Raw genomic sequence first — 21439 nt, forward strand, 5'->3', positions numbered from 1 at the left:
GTTGTTTAAGTCAGCTAGGGACTACTTGGCTTTGATGTCCATTGCCGCGGTTGGGCAGCTGCTGGATCGTCAGACTGTGTACCACATGATCATAATCAATCAAATCACCGCGAATCAAGTCGTTGGGTGTAGAGTAGATTGTTTACCGCGAGATGTGGAAGTTGTTACTTGTTTTCAAGAATGGCCAGCGGCGGCGAGGTCATATCAGGTGCCAGGACAAATCAAACGGCATCCTTACAGCGACAGCAGTCAATGAGCATGTTTGGGAAGTGAAGGTGACCAAGAACGAAGTTTACACTACGAAACATGGACAAAGAGAGGAATTGGAGCCATAGATGTGAGGTGAAGGCGAGACATATATTGAGAGACAGAGATTAATTGAAAGCTCTCCGCTCGAATATACGGAACTAAACTCTACTGAGAGTCAGTATCTTCAAGCAAATAAAGTCGCAAATACACTTACCTCCTACATTCTGCCTTGACTGGCGTTGTACACAACCTTACTGACCTTATACTCCACCACGACGCCCGGCTTTCCCTCGCCCGCTACAAAGTGACCTGCAGCAACATACGTTCCATTCTGAAGTTCTTTGTACTTCTCGTTGCCGGTCTCGAAAGTGAAGTTGACAAATGAGTCGCCATAGTCGGTAGTCTTAGCATCCGATGCACCAGACAGCACTTTCCCAACACCCGGTGTAAGCTTCACAGTACCCTTGTAGTACATTGCCAGAATCGTGCCGTCATGGTTCCTAAACACCTGTCAGCAGACACTTCACCTGAATTGATGCAGGCAGCTTCCACTCACTTGACTTGACTCCTCACATCCAAGCGCATGTTTCCGCCATCAGCGTCGTTATGGATGTAGTCGTAACCGACACCGTGTAATTCTCCGTCTAACTTCGGCTCAAAGCCCTCCTCACTCTTCACCGTGCCAGAGACCATCGGAACAACAACCAATTGAGGGCCGTGCTGACCTCCGACTTGCATCGGCGCATCGATGTCGACGCGGACTGTGAAGGCGGGCTGGAGAGATGGGAAACCTGACATCTTGATTTGGGTTGTTCAAAGGATGATTGGGAGTACTGTGGATATGGGCGGATGGTTGCAATGCTTGGTATATAGGAGCGGATCCGGGGTAGGGCTAAACTATGTAGTTGGTGATATGGGGAAGCTACCCCTCCAGCCCCACTTTGAGGAGAAGAGGTTCCTTCTTTCCGCGCTGATGACGGCACCGAATCAGAGACATCCATTTTATACATGCACACTATGTGTATGCCCCCGAAGGCCCATGTCCGGAACAATACGCCCATCCAAGGCTCAGAATCCACTAATCCTACCCTTCTTCTTTTTCTTCTTGTCTAGCTTACCTCCGAACTTGCCACGCTCCGCTTGACTTTGCGGCATCATGAAACTACTGCCATGAGATGGCACCTGACTTTGACTTTGACTTGGTACCTGACTGCTGCTGCCCATACCACCCAACATGGGCCCTGGAGAGCTCCTCGGGAACGCGGTAGGTTGACTAACAACTTTAGCCTTCATGAGCTCAGCCCTAGCCCTCATGAGCTCGTTTTCACGCTGTTGACGCTTTTCTCGACGCTCCCTCTTCTTACGTTCTTTCTCGCGTTGCTGTTGACTCTCCTCGTCAAGATCTTCGGATTGAAGAGCACGCTCCAGGCTGGCCCAGTTGTACATGTGAGGATCACTTCCTAATTGCCAATGCGCAAGACCTTGAGCCACGTTTGGGTGAATGATCGCTGCGTCTTTGGAGGTCGGAAGATACTTGCTGAGGCGACTGAGGGAGTCCGGTAGGGCAGGCGGCGTGGGAGGCACTTCTGGCGGGGACGATCCCAGCACAGAGGATGGAGGCAAAGACGAAGGCGGTATAGACGAGTATGGTGGTGTCGGTAGTGGCTGAGAGATCGGATATCTGGAGGTGGGAAGAAAAGCACCTTCTTTGGGCCTGGATGGCAAGATGGGCAACGCGACGCGATTATCCTCGCTTTGTCCATGTTGTGTGCTAACAGTAGGCACCTGCCTCCGATCATCACGTATGCAAGTGCTTGAGAACATCAATTCCGTGGCGATCCGCCGAGCCAGACGTTCCAAGCGTTGCCGAACGCGAATTGGCACCTCTGGTGGCAGAGGTGCAACCCATGTTTGGAGTATAGTGTCGTACACATCGGAAATCGTAGGGTCGCCGTCGAAGGTTAAACCAAGCACATGCATAGGTGCGATACGTTGAACATCCATTGTGTTGTGCCCATATCCGGAAGAAAACAGCTCTTGAAAGTTGGAAGAAGCTTCGTCGATGTCTGCAACGTCAAAAAGCGTGCGCATAAACTCCATCCTGTGAATGTTAGTTCAGATCTCAATGTGAGCATAAATTACTTACAAAGTACCCAATGGTAAAGATGGCAAGTCTGCACCAGTTGCCAGCATCTCGTTCACCTGGTCCATGACTGCCACCGCATCGATTGCGCCAGACTCCTCAGCCGAACTTTTAGACCGCGATATGACCTCACCCAATAGACTATTGTTTCGTGTTTCGTACGTAGCAAGATCATTCGAAGTGTTGTACCAGTGCGACCGTGGCCTTACAACCTTCGAGCGTGGCAATTCTGTGGTAGCCAGACCATCAGGGCTTACGAAATCATCGTCCTTGTTGACCGCATGAGACTTGAATGTCCGATTCCTAGGGCGTCTTATCGTGCCTCGTGTAAAGTTTGCAACGGCTTGGTCGTCCTCGATCGAATCGTCCGCTGTAGAGGCCCGTGTATATACAACGAACTCGTGGACGCTCAAATCGGTCTGCATCACAAACAACTGGAGAAAGCCGACCTCTGACCTCAAATCTCCTTGTTCCATCGTCTCGATAACCATGTTGGTTATCTGCCCCGAGTCCGGAATGGATAGATCAAGCAGAGTCGGATCAGAGCCGGTAACAAGCCCAGAAGAACGCTCAGTGAAGCTGTGTACTTGGATGAGGTTGTTGACACGGGAATGGATCATCAGACACGTCTCTGTTAATCTGTCAGTCGGTCTCTTCATGGAGGATGAGTTTATCACTTACCATCATCTGTCAGCATTTGCACGCTCATCCCGAGTGTGAAATCTTCAGCGCCTCTATAATGCCGCCATGAGAGAAGGATCTTAGCGCCTGCTTCGTGAGCACATGACAAGAGCTCGCTTGGTGCAGTGATTGCAATAAGGGTAAGTCGAGTAGAGGTCAAGATGAATACTCGACTACGGTCCTTTGGATGCCGCTTGGCGTCCAGAATCCAGTCTGCGGATCGCTCGCTGAAGATCTCTGGGCAGGGTAGGTACGACGTTGATCCGCCCTTGATACTGACAATGCTCAAGTGGCGCCTGTTGCAAACAAGCAATGTCGCGATGTCGGCCACCCATAGGACTTTCGCCCAGCCGTCTTGGCCAGTTGTATCCCCGTCTTCCGATTCGTTAATTCTTCCGCGAAGCACGCATGAAGCTGAGTATGTACCAAGCCTGAGCCGATGCTCGATATCCCATACACTCCACGTCTGGCTTTCATCGACGAGCGCAAACTGTAACTGGAAGTCGGGATTGAAGGCAACGTCGACATGAGGAAAGCCGCCCGTATCGTTCTGGTGTATGCTGAGTATGGGGTTTGGTTGAATCGTCGAACTGGGCAGACGGTAAAATGGGGAAGTTACGGCAGCGCGAGGTTGGTGGAGGTAGTCTGGATGGAACAGAACAGTACGAGTGGGGAGTCGCACGGCAAGCAAAGGTCTTCTGTCTTCTGAATACGCAAAACGAATTTGCTGTATCGGTGCCGCTTCCTCATTCCAAAATGCACTCTCTGCGGCTTTCAAGGTCTGTCCCTGTACCCACGGCTTCGGGTCGGTTGTCCAACCATGCCTTTCGCTGTCCAAAATAGACAACTGTAGTATGCTTCCAGTCTCTCCTGTCGGCAATGCAGCTATCCGCCACGCCTCGTGTCTACCCTTGGGCGTAATCGAACCGAAAGACAAAAGGTCACCGACGAGCGGATCATAGGTCGAAGCCGTAGAAGAGATGGCAGCAGATACCAAGGCTAGCTCCGGGAGCAGTTCGACAACTGGGGCGAGTAGAGGGTTGTCTTGAACAATGTTACTGATTTCATTCTGTATGCTCGTCCTATTCGCTGGAGTTTGCGGAAAGACAAGTTGTGTCGAAGTAGGTGTCGCATGGTTGCCCGTACAAGGCGTGGTCTTCAGGGCCCGGATTTGCTTGAAAATTCGTCTCTTGTATTGTCTAGCAAAAGCCCATTGTCTGTTTTCCAAATCATAACTCGCGACGCCAGGATGGCCGTAGTTTAGATCTTTGAGCGATCTGTCAGCCATTTGGTTGTCGTAAAGGTTCTCGATCCGTAACGACGCTGCAGTATAAACTCATACTTTGGGCGCAGAAAACAAAGGGCCGTATGCGGAAGCGGAGAAGATGTATGTCGAACCTGGTGATGCGCCCAACACGATTATGAAAGTGAACGAACCAAAAAGTTCCACTAGCGCCAAAGGTCGCGTCGGCACGTGCATGCGCCCCGCTCTTGTTCCTGCCGCATTAGCGCGGATGTTTGTTTACGGAGCAACCATCTCAACCACCCTCACCATTCGTCATCGCATCGCACCCACGGCGTATTCGCAAAGTACTGCGCACCACGAGATTACCGCAAGTAGTCCTGCGATACCGGCTCACCATGACGACCTTCGAACCTTCACTCAGCACCACCATGCGCGCCTCCTCGCACGATGCGCCGTCCATGGCCGATCAACTACCAAGCATCAATTTCGGATTTGACGACCTTCGCAGTCGCATGAACCAGTTCACTACACGATTTGACGCCTTCATCGAGAACGGACGAAGACGAGTACTCGAAGAGCGCAACCAGTTCCGCATGAACGTCGCAGAACTTCACGGTATGTTGTGATACGACGCTGCTGGCGCTGATCGATCATATGCTAACTGTAAATGCAGAGGACCAACGCATGAAGAAGCGCGACATTGAGATTCTCGAACTCAAGACAGCCCAGCACAGCCAGACTATCTCCAAGGAATCTCAGGAGACTTCCGAGATGCAAGAAGCCATCTCCGCCCTCACCCTACAGCGCGACGAGCGTCTAGCGAACCGCGACAGTCTTCGCTCCCAGATTGCCGAAGTGCAAAAGACCATCTCGGCGCGCCGTGAAGCCCAGCTCAAGCACCGCAGATACCTTGATGGCCAGAGCCGGTACAACGAGCCGGAACTCGACTTCTGGGAGAACTATCTGGGACTGAGGATTGAGGGACTTGGGAAGGATGATAGGCTCAAGTTTGTGTATACCAACGTGGATGAGAGGGAGTGGGACCGTGAGGCCTGGTTTGAGCTGGACACTAGCGAACGCGACTACAGAGTGCTTGAGATGCGGCCCAAGGTTGAGCGCGAAGAAGTCGAGACGGTGGTGGAAAGACTGAACGAGACACGCGATCTAGCAGGTTTTCTAAAGGGTATGCGCGAGCTGTTTGTGGAAGCATGCAAGTAATGATGCGAGACTAGCAGTCTTTTCATGATGTTATGTAATTATGCCCTTTAGTTTTGATAGATACCCGCAAGATTCTTCCTTTCCTCCCATCTCATCGACCGCCGTCCTTGATCTTATAGTACTCGGGCGCATATTCCGTCAGCCAATCCATATCCACTGTACTCAGATCCCTGATGTAGATTTTGTCCCTCGTGGACTGGATCTCGGTGTATATGACCCAATCAGCCTTCCTCGTGAAGAATACAGAACTCGGGTGAGCCCATAGTGTCGTTTTTCCGTCAACAGTAGTGAAAGTTCCGTCTGACTTCATTCTCGCAGCATGGGCGAAGAATCCAGTGGTCAAACAACGTCGGACGCGCTCGGCAAGTGGTGTACCGCCAACCCTCAGGACGCCCGACGATGCGAGAACATTCTCCTTGACACCAAAACGATCCAGATAAGCAACTAGTTGTTTCCGGACACTGACTGCCTTGACGAGCGATTTGTGGTTGAGACTATTCGAATGACACCATGCCGTGTTACCCATACCAGCTTTAACGAAAGCTTCGTACACATTGTACAGTGTAAGATGATCGCCCTCCGCTACTCCAAATTTCCGCCTCGCTGCATCGAGTTGTTTCTTTGCACCGTCATGGGATACAAAGGCGTTGCCTTGCAGTGTCATCATAGCAGCTATCGTGAGCATTTCGCTCAAGCAGCCAAACTCTGGTTCCGCAGCTTTCAACAAGGCGCGAGCAAGCATTGGTTCGAGAGGTAGTTCTGCCATACGTGTACCAAGGGGCTTTGTAAGCCGAGCGTGAGTGTCCAGGGCCCCAAGGGAGTAGAGAAGATCCAGAGCACGTGTTACGAGAGCTGATGGCGGCGAGGAGAGGTAGTCAAACCGCACCACATTCGTGATTCCTAAGTTGAGAAGCTGCAGAATTACAGGTGCGAGATTGGAGCGAGCGAGCTCAGGGAAGGTGGCTTCCTCCAAGCCTTCATATACGCTTTCTGGGTACAGTCTAAAGCACTTGCCTGGCCTTGTGCGCCCAGCACGACCTGCTCTTTGCGTGGCACTGGCTTTCGATACGGGGACGACGGCTAGATTTTCGATGCCTAGGCTGGCGTTGTAGGCGCGGAGCTTGACGTATCCTGTGTCTACCACGAAGGCAATGCCATCAATAGTCAAAGACGCCTCTGAAATATTGGTGCTGAAAATGACGCGTCGCGTATTCGGCGGTGGCTTTGTGAAGATGAGATTCTGGTCTTCTGTGGGCAGGCCGGCGTAGAGGGGCAGGGGCATGAGCCTTTGCTGGGATGAAGTCATCTCGGCAATGCGATCCCCCAGCTTGTCAATAGCGTCATCTATTTCCTCGCGTCCCGTTAAGAATACGAGAATGTCGCCTTCACTCTCGTGCTCGTGAATTTTCATGACTGTATCGACTGATGTTTCGACGTAGTTGTTCGTTGGTTCTTGTAGGTATTGGATCTCGACCGGATATGTGCGCCCTTCAATGCCGATAATGTACCCAAAATCTTCTCTACTCTTGCCATGGACCTTTTCCCCTTCGTCAGGATTGAAAAAGTCAAGGAAGTGTTCTGCTTCCAGCGTGGCGCTACTCACGACAACACGCAAGTCTTCCCTTTTCCTCAGCACTTTCTTCAGTAGACTCAGCAGTATATCAGATGATAAGCTTCGCTCATGTGCTTCATCAACCATGATAACGGAGTAGCGAGAGAGCAACGGGTCGACAAGCATCTCGCGCAGTAACAGACCATCTGTGACGAACTTTACCTGTGTGGCCGCGGATGTAACATCTTCGAACCGGATGCTGTACCCAACTTTCTGACCAAGTGATGTACCTATCTCTTCCGCTACTCTTGCTGCCACGCTAGTGCATGCTATCCGCCGAGGCTGGGTGATGGCTATTTGCTGGCCACTATTGCACCAGCCTCCTTCAAGGAGGAATTTTGGTATCTGCGTGGTCTTGCCTGGGCAATGTCAGCTCCAAGACACTGTTTAGTGTGAATTCAAAGAGCTTACCGCTGCCTGTTTCGCCAACAACAATTGTCACAGGGTACGTCTCTATTGTGTAGAGTAGTTGATCTTTGAGTTGTGCTATTGGTAGTAAAGCGGGCGGCTTGTAGAGGCTTGGAATCAAAGCAGATTCGACTTCCTCATCCTCGGCCATGGCTGAATGTTAAGAGAAATTAGGAAAGGAAGACAGATGGATGTCGAAGATGAAACGGGTATCGAGTGAAGGATGGCTGCTCTGGAGAGCGCGCTAATGAGATGCGCTAGCCGTGTCGGGAACTTAGTGCGAGATGGTAACATTTGGAGGAATGAACATTAGAAGCTACTAGTTGCAGAATGTGCAAATAAAGACACGAATATATGGAAAAAGAGAGTCTGAGCACGAATGAAGAGATAGATAAAAGTAAAGTCTAAGCACAGAGAGCATAGTGCTCACACGGAAGCAAGTTTGCAGAAGGCGCAGGCTTCCTATACAAACCAGGATGAGCTGCTCGAACTACAGGTGACAGACTGCAGAGGGAAATAGCAAGAAGACTATGAAAGGATACGATGAAGGGCGTTGATAACTTAGTCCGGGATGGGAAAAGCGCAAGCAATTGGCGCTTTCTGGAAGTAGTTGTGGTGTTTGCACGTGTTGAACTGGTTTGCTGGGGGACACTGCGAAAAGTTTGATATTAACTGTGCCAAACCAGGGACTCGATATTCATTCAAAGGCGTAAGGAGACATTCCGTTTAGCTAAGGGTTGTTTGCAGTTGGTATAAGTCTGACTCTCACATCAGATATAGAGGGAATGCTAGATTGTCTCAAACATGCCACTAGGATGAGAAGTGGCACAATTTCTGGTACGGAGTCACAGGAAAACCGCATAAAGTCCTAAACCCTTGTAGTGACCTTGATAGAATAACTGGAGAATCATAGTTCTGCTTCACGAGAACAAAATACTTGCGAGAGGTTGCCGAGCGCATCGTGGGCGCAAGGTCTGGATGACGTCTGACGCTAGCTAGCCTTATCGATAGCCCCTCTAACATTTTCGAGAAGTCGCGACTCACAGCTCAAGACACCTCAAAATGGCGTTTCGCAAGCGCAACGTAGCACTATCCCGTGCACCAGCAGGCGAAGACGCGTTGAACGCGCCCTCATCTCCCATAATAGCACAGCCTGCGCCAACACCTCCTGGTGTCCGTCCCTCGCCCATCGATGGCCGCCCCACCACATCCACCGGCACACCCTCGCTCGATGGCATTCTGGCAGGACATGCTGGCCTGGCGCTAGGGCACTCGATACTCATAGGCGAGAGCGGAACGACGGACTATGCCGGGGCATTGCTACGGTTTTACGCAGCCGAGGGCGTGGTGCAGGGCCACAAGGTGCATGTAGTAGGCATGGGTGAAGTGTGGGGTAGGGAATTGCCAGGCATATCGGAAGACAAGTCAGACAAGAGGAAGGAAGGGAAGGAGCGAGCGGAAAAAATGAAGATCGCGTGGAGGTATGAAGGTCTTGGACAGTTTGAGAGTGCTAGAGGTGCGTCTTGTACATATATCCTGCGAATGCAAAATCATGTTTCGAGCAATTTTGACAAGGTTCGCAACAGGCTCCCCCAATGTGCAAAGGACAGCGAGTCAAAGCGATGGTGCAGCCGAAGAACAGACGGTCTTCTGCCATACCTTCGACCTTGCCAAACGTCTCACACTGCCTGTCGGGTCGGCGATCAACTACGTGCCAATATCTCCACCGACGGGCGCTTCTGCGTCACCCTTCCCTTCGATTCTGCAGAACATACGGCAGCAACTCGAGTCGACACCATCACACACAATCCATCGCATTGTAATACCGGCTCTTCTCTCACCAGCGCTGTACCCTCCCTCGTCAGCCCACCCGACCTCCATACTCCAATTTCTCCATGCTCTACGCGCGCTACTCCGACAATATCAAACACGTCTGACCGCCATTGTCACGCTTCCATTGACCCTGTATCCAAGATCCTCAGGCCTCGTCCGCTGGATGGAGATCCTTTCAGACGGTGTCCTTGAATTGTCTCCGTTTCCATACTCGCGCATGCAAGCGCTTGCACAATCGGCAGGTACGACAAAGGACGAAGAGCGACCGCAGGGTATGCTCGCCGTGCACAAACTACCAGTATTCCACGAGAAGGGCGGCGGTGGTGGAGCAGAAGACTTGGGCGAGGACATGGCGTTTACGTTGAGTAGGCGGAAGTTTGTGATCGCAAAGTTCAGCCTCCCGCCAATGGAAGGCGACACCGAGGCGCAGGAGGAGGCTGTAAGGGAGGCGGCTGGTGCTAGTGCGATGCCCAAGAAGCAAGATCTAGAGTTCTAGAAGACGCAAATCGGCGGTAGTGTGTAGTAGATGAAGATACCCTGTATGGCACCGAGATGGCCGGTCAAGCCATACTTCTTGTCGCATGTGCCAGCTTCTTCATTCCGAGTCGCTGTCCTCCCCAAGCATATCTTCCATCTCAATCTGTTCCCAGCCACCGCTCCCTGCTCCCGATCCGAAGCCTCGCGTGTAGTTGCGCCCGAACGATGCGTTTCGAGGATTGAATGTGACTCCAGCAAATCTTGCGCGGAAGCCGTCACCCATGCAGGACGAAGCGGCAAGAAATGCGAGAAAGAAGATGAATGGGATAAAGAGCAACAAGCTCAAGAGGACTAAAACGTTCATCGTGAACTTGCGGTGTTGTCGGTGCGGTGAGAGGGCTAAATGCAGGCACGTGGAAATGTTCGAGACCCCTATGACATAGTGTCGGCGGTTGGCCAGTTGTTGAACCGAGCCCCTGGCCGACAAGGCCTGGGCTACTACTCAACGCAACCTTTACATGCTTTTGAATCTCACAATTCAAGAAATCATGGATCGCATGTTGAAACTGCCACTTGGCGCGCTCCTACTCGTATCATGCGCCCTCAATGCCTCAGCGCATGGCGGCAACGAGCATGCGCAAGTAGAAGTAGCACCGGACGCCGACTGGGCGACGCGACATATGGCTGGTATGAACTTCCCCGGATTTCCGCGATACGAAACACATAACAAGGAGTTAATGACTAACACAATCGCAGAAGAGCACCATATCTCCGGCTACGACGCAGCTACCTTCTTCAACATACACGACTACGACAGCACCGGTCTCTGGACTGCTGTCGACATCCGACGAACCTACGGTCTCGAAGACCCCTCCAGCGCCTCCATTTCCGAGACAAAGAAACAAATGGTCGTCCAGACTATCCTAGACATGTTTGATATCAACAAAGATGGTTCCATCACTTTGGCTGAATTCGTCCAAAAAGATTCGGAGAACGTCAAGCTACCAGACTTTGGCATGGGCCCAGGCCACCACGGTGATGATGAATACGAGTACGAGATCCACCATTGGGAGAAGTACCATAGTGGCGATGACGTAAAAGAGGAGGATCTGAACCACCCGGAGGATATCGCGCATTTCAAGATGCATGAGGAGAAGGAGGCTGCGCAAGAAGAGTGGGAGAGGCTGGAGCTTAGGGGCGTCGTAGAGAAGAACATTCCACAGAAATATAGGCGGAATTGATAAGCTCAGCAGAGCGTTAGATGGGCGTGCGGCGCTATGCACCTAAAGAATTCTTAAATACGTCGAGGCGATATACCAATTTATGGCTACGAAGATGCTCGTTCTCTGAGTTGTACCCAAATGATCCTGAAGCCCTGGGGTACCTGTACACGAGTTGCGAAACGACTTTCACAGCCACCTCTTCAACCACGCAAGCACCTGCTTCTCCGAATCCTCCAAGGCCTTCCTTTCCTGTGGATCGTCTGGGTTGCCTCTAACTGCGAACCCGTGCCTTCCGGGCTTGTACACTTTATGTTCGATCTCCGGAAATATCTTTCGCTCCTTCTGTGCCTTCGCATGACATGCCTCCACCTTGCTCTTTGTCTCAAAGCTTACAGCGATATCATCTACGCCCCACGCAAAGCTCGTGGGAACGACGAGACTCTCGACGTCATCCGGAACGACCTATAACGTTGATACACTACGTCAGTGTATGTCTCACATGCAGTTGGTACGTAGGAGCTTTTACCAAGTGACTTGGGTGCAATGCCACAATCGCGTCGACAAGCGGTTTCTTCTTCCCCTCAATCTCGATCATGTTGCTCTCCAATCCGGTACGAACAGCGTACTTGCCTCCCCAACAGAACCCGACCATACCGATCTTCCTTTCGCTCGGCGTCGCTCGCCTCAGCTCTCGCATAAAGTCGAGGCAGATCTTATCCGTCTCCGCTTTCCCATGTCTCCTCTGCCACATGAGGAAACTCGGCATACTCGCCAAGATACCCGTGTATTTGGCAAATGTACTCTGGGCTGCTGCGTCAACAGGGAGCAACGCGTCAGCAACCTTCAGTCCGACCGGATCGCCCTTGAAGAAGTCAGGGAGCAGGACTAGGTACTCTCCTGACTCGGCGTAGGCATCAGCGATGATTTTGTTGTTTGGAAGGCCTAATCCAAAGATGTCTGAGTATATGCAGATGACTGCTTTTGGTGTGGTCCGGTTTCCGACCATATAGACGGAGAGACCATGGAGTTGCTCGATAGTGCCCTTGGGGTTTCCGGCGTGAATAGAGCCCTGAAACGGGAGTGGTTAGCGACGATGTGGTATTTGGTGATGGGAAGACGTACCTTGATACACTCCGTCGAGCAAGACGTCCCTGTTGCCATGATGATTGTCTTGGTACGCAACACAGTATCGAAAGGATAGTAGTAATGGATTATATTCGAGAAGCTCTAATGCAAAGGCTTTGTCTACAAGTAGAAGATAATGCCGCCGATCTTGACGGAACTCACTGCTTTTATACATTCCCCATTAACCGTATACCCCGTATCTACGTTCTTTCAAGCATTTTGCTAAACGCTGCTAGCGCACATTAAACCATGCCAACGGGTCAACTCGCCCTCTCCACCTGTATGACCCCGTAACCACCAACTGAAACATATATTTCACTCGCCAATCATAGATTCCATAGATGGTGTTAGCTAGTGATGAGGCTGTACGCCCGACAGATAAGATGATTCCAAGCTAAACCTCTTGCGGCTCATTGAACGAGCACGAATGAACACCCCTGTCATGTCAGCATCGAAGCTGCACACGGGTGTATCGGGCGTACAGATAGTGTATTACGAAGCATTTATCGTAATGGACTTGGTCGCGCCTCTGAACATGTGAATCTGGTGGCGCTTGTTGGAAGAGGGACCTTTTGCACCACTCACGCAGGGATATTAGTGGTAGCTATCTCCGGCTTCGTCGAATGCTAACTTCTCCAACAGTATGGATGTGCTGCTACACACTGGATCTGGTTGTTTTTGTAATGTTGGCGTGGTGAAGCAACGGTTTGCTAGATATCTATAGCGGAACGGACCTCAGCATGATCGTCTAACTAATTTGTCTTTCAGAGAGATGTTTTGAGCGTCATATCGCTGCCTGGGTTGGTCGGATCCCGGATCAGTATCTGGTCAACGGTTGGTAAATCAAAATATGTTGCTCATTGTATTATCACAAGACAGGTGCATTCTCATAACCTCAAACCCTTCCTCTCTTCCTACTTCCTCCAAATATTGTCTTCTGACTACTCTCCTTCAAGATATACCCTTCTGTAGCCTCTTGTACAACTCCTCCTCAGCAATCAAATCCTGCTTGAACTGCTTCGTCTGCTCAACAACACGAATGAGATGGCTTCTTTTCAGCTTTCCCCCATTCGCTTCGTCCACCAATGCGATGCCCATAGCCGTCGACACTACATTCCTGATTTGGCGACCATTGAACGCTAGTTTGCGGGTCTCTCTGTGTACCCACTCTAGCAGATCATCGTAGTCGTAGACCAGCCTTTTGCGGTTTAGTTGTTCGAGGAAAGATTTGAAGATTGCCATTTGCTGGCTATGCACGAGTTCTTCATACTTGATCGCAATATCTGCGAAAACCTTAGTACGAAACAAGACGTTAGAACAGTTTGCACTTGGAATGAGACTTACGGATGCGGCTCTGAACGGCAATATCGAACGACCTCATACGGTTGGTGGTGAGGATCAAGATGCCATCGTAGTATTCCAGAACACGAAGGAGCACTAAGGTTGTCAGTATTGTGGAGCCAGCGAATGTACACTGTACTCACCCGAAACCATGGCATTACGCCTCAGATCGTTCTCTCCGCGACCACGGGCTTCAAGGAACACGTCCGCCTCATCGCTGTGCACATTAGTCAAAGGTCTTCATACAATCCGGAGGGTGCGGGACCCACAAGAGTAGTACAGCCTCCCACTTTCCTGCAAGGTCAAATACCTTCTGTAGGTTTGCTTCGACTTTGTCACCTTCGATTCCAATATCAGAGACACCCACAGAGAGCAAGGGTTTGCCTGCCATCAGGGCTACGCTCTCTGCGGTAAGAGTCTTTCCAACGCCCGGATGACCTATCTTGTAGTCAGTTCCCCGAAGATTATATAGGGAATGAAAAGAGACGCTTACCATAGAGCATGATGACGAGACCCTTTCCCTTATCCGGTGCGAAATCCTGCAAGCTCATTGACTCACCCTTGGCATTGAGGTTCTTACCATATTCGTGCGCTTGTACGGAACAACTAACCAGATCTTTATAGTCAGGATCGAGTTGCAGCTTATTGTGGAATACACTTGAGTCGGCTTCATTAGGCGGGTTGAGTTTATCGACTAGCAGTTGCGCCCACTTCTTCTGCTTTAGCGCATATCCGAGTACTCGTGGGGGACAGTGCAGGTACTGATCATCCGACATGGTCTTCCCAGGTGCATGTCGATCCCAGTGAGTCTTATACATGTCCATGTAGATTGGGTTGGCTCGCTTCTCGGGCGACAAATTCTCGAGTTGGCCCCGGAACTGTGATAGATCTCCCAAAATTGGTGTATTGGGAGAGAGATATTCGAAGAACGAGGCGAAGTCCACCATGGTGGTGCCATCGACCTGCTTTGGAGTTAGATAAGCGGTTCGGTTTACCGATAGCAAGGGGTATACAAGGACACACCTTCTTCCTCTTGACATAGCGGGCCTCGCTATTTCGGCCTCCGGCACCAGTTTCGGTGGAAGTTGACGAGTCGTCGTCTTGTCGACTACGGCGCATTCCTTCGTCGTCGGCGCTGTTGACGAAGCTCCGGCCAGCGTGAAAGTGTGCATCGCCAGAGTATGTTCGCATTTGTTTGCCTTTCTCAGCAGTACAGAGCTTGACGAATTTCTTTCCCCGAGCGATAAGCTGATCCTTGAGTTGGGCGATTGCATCCTCCGATGTAATGTTTTTGTCGACTGGGCTAGTATAGTACTCCAGGGGGTAGAATGGTAGCTCCGCGATACTTTTCCTATTAGAACCCCAGTGACGGATTTTCATCTCAAATGGAACACGTGTAAACTCGGTACCTGCCCAGTCAAAGCTGAAACAAACCAAATCGAATGTGTGTTCCTCACGGACAAAATAATCGCACGAATCGACGGTGAAGATCTGGGGCTCTCCTAGGAAAGGGTGCGAGACGATCAGAGTACCAGGGGGAAATAGCGTCCAGAGTGCGGCATGCGAGATAGTACCTTCTTCGACGAAGAAGCTTCGCTCTTTGAAGTACTGGTCGAGCTGTTGAATGCCAGATGATGTGGAGACGATTCTCATGAGTTCACGAAGGTCAACTCGAGCTTGCTTCTCATCGGGCGTCTCGCTCTCTACATACTTCTTAGCTTCCTCATCGGCCTCTGCCCACGTCCAAACTAAATTGGCAAAAGGAGAGCTGAGGCTCGTGACCAGCTCAGGTGCTCCGAGGCCTTTAGTTATCGTCCCAATCAACCTCTGCAACGGTTCAGACTCGATTTTGGCTTCTGACACGACCGTTTCAATGTAGTTGATTCTTGACCGAAGCATGGTGGACTTCCGAAATGTGAATGCTCTACGGCTTTGAGGTTTCGGTCCTATCTCCTTCTGTTCGGTGCTCTTCGTTATATCGTCATCTTTGTATTCTCCAGTGTCTGGGTCCCATTTGTTCACGATGATAACATATCGGGGTTCCTCTTCTTCGTTTGCATCCTCCTTCTCAACCGGTACCTCAGGTGGGCGGTCATTCTTCTGTATCACAGTCGATAAGCAGATTCGTAAGCGATGATAGTCTGTATTTACCTGTGACGCATGATCGTCATTATTAGCTGCTGGGAGACGTTCCTCAAGCAATGCTATCTTTCTCAGAAGTAGCTTGATGTATTGATCTTGGACCTGGGTTGTTTCCAAAGTCTTTGCTGGGCCCTAGATATCCTGTCAGGACTCGCAGATCCACAGGTATGGCGTTCATACTAGGCCTTCTTCTGTACCGGCGGTGGTATCATCCATCATTGACTGTTGCAATGCCTTGAGAGGATGATTCAAGCAATGTTGGATAAGACTCACGCGAAGTGGAGTAAGATGTGTAGCGAGAGCCCTGTTGTATATCTTTGACGTAGGCCGAATTCGTACTCGCCTACATGATGGGATTCTCTTCTGTGGAAACCGCGAAGCGCCCCATATCGCTGACGCGAAAAGACCACAGCATGGGGGCTGTAAGATTGGCAATCCAATATTACCCGTGGAAAGGATGAAAGCGTGTATATCGGACGCGATTCGAGGGAAGGCTGCGCCATCCATCACCTTGCATATGCACTACAGTCATTCGAGTTCCGAGATTGACTGAGCAACCTTGAACAACAGCAGAATCTGCTGTTCGGGTGCAAAGCGCAACATGCGCGGGGTTACCATTGCACTGATCCTTGAAGGACGCCACATACAAGGCTGAGTGCGGCAAACCATGCAGGCTGGTCTCTGATTCGCACGCTCTCTGCCCCCAAGACGCATCATGTATTGACAATCTAAGCCAACTGGGCAGTGTTGCAAACTTGTGCTGACAGATTATGCGGGTAGATCTCCTGTGTTGTAGCCTATGCGAGTGTTAGTTGTGTGGTAATAGCAATACGAAGCGGCTTCACATAACATTCTAAATCATTTCCTCGCAGTCAATTTAGCCAAAGCCAAGCTAACAACATTTGCAATCAGACAATGGAAGTTAAAGAAGATGAGAAAGCATACAGATCTGTATCGCAGTGGTTTCCTAACTCTGAGTGCATGTGCGTATCCTGTTGAACGGTTACGGATGGTGCGCGCTCCGACTGACTACAGCAGGAAGCGTTTGCCATTACCCCAGTTCGTTGCCGAACACAATGTTGATATAAGCAAAAAGCTCAAGCGCACAGGGCTCGGGATCAAAGCAGAGCTTACAAGTATCCTTAACTCGGTACCGCAGAAAAGTAATGCTGCAGTGACGGCGCCGAAACAAGAGAGTAATCTGATGGATTCGCTGAATGCTATTCCGCTCGATGTCTTGTTGACCTACGTTCATAAACAAGCTGAAGCTCTTGAAACTGCGCATACTGCTCTCGACCAGAGCCGGTCTAAGGGAATTCGCAAAGCCTGGTCGAAGACAGAAGAATTCGTGGTTCAGTTCGATAGATTCCTCAACGCTTACTCCGGCATCTTGGGTATTGTCACTTTAGCTGACGCTCAATATGGTGGAGTAGCTGGTGCGACACTTGCGTTGCTCTTTTCGGTAGGACCCCATCATTAAGGTCGGGTCGGAGAAGAACTAACTTGTGCAAGACTGTGAAGCTCAAGATCAAGAATGAAGAGGCCATCGTATCCGCAATGGTGCAGATATCTGATCGTCTCCCGGATTTGGCAGTGTACCGCAAGATTTACCCCGAGCCCGAATTGGGGAAGATGCTTATCGAAGCATACAAAAGAATTATCCTTCTTGCGCGTGAAGCGACGTCGTATTTCCTTGGGTCCACTTGGGGTAAGTAGTATTATGCTAGCTCTATGCCTGTTCACTGAACAGGCCTCAGGACGCCAACTGATCAACTTTGGGAACCCTCTTATGTTTGAGCTCATGGAGCAGGATATGAGGAAGATCCTCAGTCGTATCCGGACGAGATGCGAGGTTCTTTTGGCGCAACGAGTAGATCAACTCGCAAACGAGCTCAAAGGTACGGATAATACCGATGATGCTTGTCGAATACTAAGGTCTAGCAGATATGCAAGAGCGCGAAGATAGAAGTATGGTCGTTTCACTACGCGAAAGACTGAAGATTGGAAACTATCGAACCGAAGATGCTGCCTTGTCGCTGAAGCAATACCGAGAAACGCTGGGGTCCAGCTTCGATGACGACAGGCATCGCTCAAAGCTACGCAAGTCGGATCTCATGGCTGATAATAGGGCTCGCTGCTGGCAAGAAGGCTCCTCTTGTCTATTGATGCTCTCGGGTCGGAACGAAGAAGGTGTCAGTGAGGTAGCAATGTCTTGGCTATCACCTGTAGCTGTTGATATCGTCCTCGATCTGCTATCTCAACGTCGACTGGTTGCCTTCGAGGTTTGTATCAGATCGAGTACATTGCAGAATACGCTGGCACGATTCATCTTCCAGCTGCTAGAAAAGAACCCTGCCGTGGTTCGCAGAGGCCAGGATTGGTACGATATCGAGTCGCATATTGCTTGGGACGGAGATTCAGATGAAAGGACCCAGCATCTTTGCAAAGCCTTACTCAAGATCATTGATTTGCAGAATGACGAGGTGTTCATCATCCTAGACAGGCCTGAGCTGAGTGACGATGATTCCGTCGGAGCTTTCGCTTCTAGCATGCTCCACTTGGTCGAGCAGACGAAGGGTGTTTTGAAGGTTCTCATCGTCCATCGAGCTGAACTGTGGAACTGGGAGGAAAACCAGGGAAGCGTCATCAAGAAGAGTACGAGACGCAACGTCTGCCAAGCGCTTCGCATCGATCAATGTCGTCTGGGGAGTGAACATATTGAATAATAGGGTGAAGGCGGGGTAATAAGACGGTAGGTGTGGCATATACGTGCAGGAGCGATCAAGGTCCTTGACACGTGTTAACTGAGCTGAAGCACATGTATCACGCTTAGGAAGAGACCAACCTTAGTTGACTTTGGATATTCGAGATGGTGGTGGGGATCCATTGATCAACTGGTATATTTATCTCGTAACTTCCGACCGCCGCGGACAAACTTGGAGCATTGGTAGCAACTTCATCATGCTTACTTCTTCTTGCCTGACGCTTCGGTCGCGCTCAACTCCCTTATGAAGACCTTGGTCACACCGTCGGGCACATCATCGACACCATCCTCGAAGCCTGGACTGACACCAATGGCTACGTATTTGCCGTCGTTGGAGAAATCGATCGTCTGCACGCTAGCAGGGAACTTCTGGTACTGTCGTATCCTCCTCTTCGCTACTGCATCCCAAAGGGCAACTATGCCATCGCCACCTCCTGTCGCAAAAGTGCCGTGAACCGGATGATATGCTAACGCATGGACTGGGTAAACGACGTCCTGGCCGTCAACTTGTTGTCTGTGGCACTTGAACGCGTACTTGCGCGACTGTGACTCCTCAGATGGATCGAACCACTCGACTGCCACACGTCCCTCGATGCTCGAACTCGAGTATCCCGCATCGTTTGGCATGCAAGACACGGCGCGTGTCATGTACTTCATCGAGCTCTCCCGCTGCTGCCACGGCTCCACTCCGACTTCCTCACCGCCACCTCTCTTAGCAGCCTCGGCCAGCTTGTCGAGTTCGTAGATGTTGACTGCGCGGCTAGCCATGGCGACGACTAGTTTGGTGGGCGAGGCGGAAAGTGAGAAGGGCTTGGAAGGCAGGCGAACAGCAGAGAAGTCGCCAGGTTGCGACAGGTCGTGCAGGTGTAGTGTGGAATCCCATGATGATGAGATGAGAAGATTATGCGCGGCAGAGTAGAGGACGTTGCGAACACCCTGGGAATGTGTAGACATGATGGTCTGCGCGCCAGTCTCGAGGTCGATCCTGCGTACCTCCCAGTCCAGCCCACAGGAAAAGGCCTCGTTGTCGTCGCGTCCAAAGCAGACATCTAGTACTGGCGCACGGTGTTCGAACTTGTGGAGTAGCTTGCCGCCAGGCTCAGCATGTGTGTCGTAGAGGTAGACATGGCGGTCCCAGGAAGAGACGAGTAGGCGTGTCGGGTTGTTGGTCGCGAACTTGACCGACGATATGGGTTCGGTCGGGTTTTGCGCAAGCTCGAATTGGCCTGGTTATGTTAGTCAAAGTCTCTATCGCGAACCAGACGCTAGAAAAGGCTATAGCCAACTTACTTGACATGTTGGCGATATTACGCTGTGCGAGTTGGAGAAGCTAGGAGTTGAAGTGAAGCTCTTGAGGGCGGAGGTCCGCAAACCAAACAAATAAGATGTACGCTAACGCCCCTCCAAACGTTCCCCAGCTTGTTCCCCCATCGATCGCACAACAACAAAAAAGATGCCTTTTGCACAACTGGTTATAGGGCCGCCGGGCTCTGGAAAGTCGACATACTGCGATGGCATGCAACAGTTCATGGGCGCAATCGAGCGCAAGTGTTCTGTTGTCAACCTCGACCCCGCCAACGATCACACCTCATACCAGCCCGCCGTAGACGTCAGAGACCTGGTCACGATAGATGAGATTATGGAGCAAGAGACTTTGGGTCCGAATGGTGGGGTTCTGTTTGCACTCGAGGAACTGGAGCACAACTTCGACTGGCTAGAGGAGGGCTTGAAAGAACTTGGAGGTTTGCGATAGCACTGCATTATCTTGAAAGTGTACTCATGGCTTTAGATGACTACATCCTCTTCGACTGTCCCGGCCAAGTTGAACTCTTTACGCACCATGGCTCGCTGCGGAACATCTTCTTCCGCCTACAAAAACTTGGGTATCGAGTATTCGCCCACCACCCATGGCTTGTAACTGGGGACTAACATCTATCAGCTCGTCGTCGTACACTTGACCGACTCCATCGTACTCTCGCGACCATCGCTATACGTTTCCTCTCTTTTGCTCGCCCTGCGCAGCATGCTACAGATGGACCTGCCTCATCTCAACGTCCTCACAAAGATCGACAACCTCCGGAATTACCCCAACCTGCCCTTCAACCTAGACTTTTATACCGAAGTCCAAGACTTACAATACCTATTGCCGCACCTCAACCGCGAACAGACGTCCGGTATCCCAGGCCCCACAACGGCTGGCGCAAACGAGGACGTAGATCTGGATGATGACGAGCCAACGTCAAAGTTCTCTGCATTGAACAAAGCAATCGTGGAACTTGTTGAGGACTTTGCGCTGGTAGGGTTCGAGACACTGGCAGTTGAGGATAAAAAGAGCATGATGACGCTATTACGAGCTATCGACCGCGCGGGTGGCTTTGCAATGGGTGGAATAGAAGGTGCAAACGACACAGTCTGGCAGATGGCTATGCGCGAGAACGGAGCGACTATGGACGCTCGGGACGTGCAGGAGAGGTGGTTGGACAGGCGGGATGAGCTAGATGAAGAAGAGAGGAAAGCATGGGAGGACGAGACCAAGGACATGCGCGATCCACCACCACAGAACGCTCCTCAGATAATCCCCACATCGAAGCCTCCAGCGAAGCCTCCAACAAAGCCCGAAAACCAAGACAGTGACGACGATATGGACGACCTGGAGGAGATGCGACAGTTCATGGAGAAGAAGGATACCGGCATCAATATAGTCAAAAAGTGAAGTGGGAGTATATGGGCATCATAGTCGGCGTGACGACCGCAAGACCAAGCCTCTTTCGCCTGTGGTCCCAAGGATAGCACCAGACACGTCTAATTACGAACTACATGGACACGAAATGTGCAACTTCAGAGTCCCTCCCTGTACAGAGTACATGATATAGGGTTATGGCAGCTTCCGAGCTTACAGGAAGCAAAGGAAGACGGGAGCGTCGCTAGTGAGACGTAGGCAGTGACTGGGCTGATTGTTACCTAGGGAGGAAAGTAA

General features: G+C 51.0%; 11 protein-coding genes across 11 annotated transcripts; 5 read left to right on the forward strand and 6 right to left on the reverse strand.

The window, feature by feature from the left end:
• Positions 1 to 407: 407 nt before the first annotated feature.
• ALTATR162_LOCUS6438 (uncharacterized protein) lies at positions 408 to 1047 on the reverse strand (the record flags this gene model as incomplete). The annotated part of the gene is made up of 4 exons (XM_043314060.1): positions 408 to 414; positions 464 to 477; positions 509 to 749; positions 806 to 1047. 4 exons carry the CDS (start codon positions 1045 to 1047, stop codon positions 408 to 410), a joined length of 504 nt encoding a protein of 167 aa, XP_043169995.1.
• A 270-nt stretch (positions 1048 to 1317) lies between these two features.
• Positions 1318 to 4361, reverse strand: ALTATR162_LOCUS6439 (uncharacterized protein; the record flags this gene model as incomplete). Its single annotated transcript, XM_043314061.1, has 3 exons — positions 1318 to 2350; positions 2396 to 3023; positions 3074 to 4361. The coding sequence occupies 3 exons, from the start codon at positions 4359 to 4361 to the stop codon at positions 1318 to 1320; spliced, it is 2949 nt and encodes a 982-aa protein (XP_043169996.1).
• Positions 4362 to 4747: 386 nt separating this feature from the next.
• ALTATR162_LOCUS6440 (uncharacterized protein) lies at positions 4748 to 5537 on the forward strand (the record flags this gene model as incomplete). Its single annotated transcript, XM_043314062.1, has 2 exons — positions 4748 to 4934; positions 4993 to 5537. The coding sequence occupies 2 exons, from the start codon at positions 4748 to 4750 to the stop codon at positions 5535 to 5537; spliced, it is 732 nt and encodes a 243-aa protein (XP_043169997.1).
• Positions 5538 to 5628: 91 nt separating this feature from the next.
• Positions 5629 to 7708, reverse strand: ALTATR162_LOCUS6441 (uncharacterized protein; the record flags this gene model as incomplete). Its single annotated transcript, XM_043314063.1, has 2 exons — positions 5629 to 7508; positions 7561 to 7708. 2 exons carry the CDS (start codon positions 7706 to 7708, stop codon positions 5629 to 5631), a joined length of 2028 nt encoding a protein of 675 aa, XP_043169998.1.
• A 911-nt stretch (positions 7709 to 8619) lies between these two features.
• Positions 8620 to 9886, forward strand: ALTATR162_LOCUS6442 (uncharacterized protein; the record flags this gene model as incomplete). The annotated part of the gene is made up of 2 exons (XM_043314064.1): positions 8620 to 9073; positions 9144 to 9886. The coding sequence occupies 2 exons, from the start codon at positions 8620 to 8622 to the stop codon at positions 9884 to 9886; spliced, it is 1197 nt and encodes a 398-aa protein (XP_043169999.1).
• Positions 9887 to 10415: 529 nt separating this feature from the next.
• ALTATR162_LOCUS6443 (uncharacterized protein) lies at positions 10416 to 11108 on the forward strand (the record flags this gene model as incomplete). The annotated part of the gene is made up of 1 exon (XM_043314065.1): positions 10416 to 11108. The coding sequence occupies one exon, from the start codon at positions 10416 to 10418 to the stop codon at positions 11106 to 11108; it is 693 nt and encodes a 230-aa protein (XP_043170000.1).
• Positions 11109 to 11276: 168 nt separating this feature from the next.
• Positions 11277 to 12251, reverse strand: ALTATR162_LOCUS6444 (uncharacterized protein; the record flags this gene model as incomplete). The annotated part of the gene is made up of 3 exons (XM_043314066.1): positions 11277 to 11552; positions 11617 to 12159; positions 12213 to 12251. 3 exons carry the CDS (start codon positions 12249 to 12251, stop codon positions 11277 to 11279), a joined length of 858 nt encoding a protein of 285 aa, XP_043170001.1.
• Positions 12252 to 13166: 915 nt separating this feature from the next.
• On the reverse strand, positions 13167 to 15914 carry ALTATR162_LOCUS6445 (uncharacterized protein; the record flags this gene model as incomplete). The annotated part of the gene is made up of 8 exons (XM_043314067.1): positions 13167 to 13498; positions 13560 to 13652; positions 13700 to 13773; positions 13826 to 13994; positions 14050 to 14518; positions 14580 to 15656; positions 15708 to 15830; positions 15879 to 15914. 8 exons carry the CDS (start codon positions 15912 to 15914, stop codon positions 13167 to 13169), a joined length of 2373 nt encoding a protein of 790 aa, XP_043170002.1.
• A 699-nt stretch (positions 15915 to 16613) lies between these two features.
• Positions 16614 to 18424, forward strand: ALTATR162_LOCUS6446 (uncharacterized protein; the record flags this gene model as incomplete). Its single annotated transcript, XM_043314068.1, has 5 exons — positions 16614 to 16681; positions 16737 to 17160; positions 17211 to 17406; positions 17456 to 17596; positions 17643 to 18424. 5 exons carry the CDS (start codon positions 16614 to 16616, stop codon positions 18422 to 18424), a joined length of 1611 nt encoding a protein of 536 aa, XP_043170003.1.
• Positions 18425 to 18663: 239 nt separating this feature from the next.
• On the reverse strand, positions 18664 to 19759 carry ALTATR162_LOCUS6447 (uncharacterized protein; the record flags this gene model as incomplete). Its single annotated transcript, XM_043314069.1, has 2 exons — positions 18664 to 19688; positions 19753 to 19759. 2 exons carry the CDS (start codon positions 19757 to 19759, stop codon positions 18664 to 18666), a joined length of 1032 nt encoding a protein of 343 aa, XP_043170004.1.
• A 156-nt stretch (positions 19760 to 19915) lies between these two features.
• Positions 19916 to 21175, forward strand: ALTATR162_LOCUS6448 (uncharacterized protein; the record flags this gene model as incomplete). Its single annotated transcript, XM_043314070.1, has 3 exons — positions 19916 to 20204; positions 20252 to 20352; positions 20402 to 21175. The coding sequence occupies 3 exons, from the start codon at positions 19916 to 19918 to the stop codon at positions 21173 to 21175; spliced, it is 1164 nt and encodes a 387-aa protein (XP_043170005.1).
• Positions 21176 to 21439: the final 264 nt, after the last annotated feature.

This window comes from Alternaria atra (genome assembly GCF_907166805.1).
Source record: "Alternaria atra isolate CS162 genome assembly, contig: 25, whole genome shotgun sequence".
NCBI lineage: Eukaryota > Fungi > Ascomycota > Dothideomycetes > Pleosporales > Pleosporaceae > Alternaria > Alternaria atra.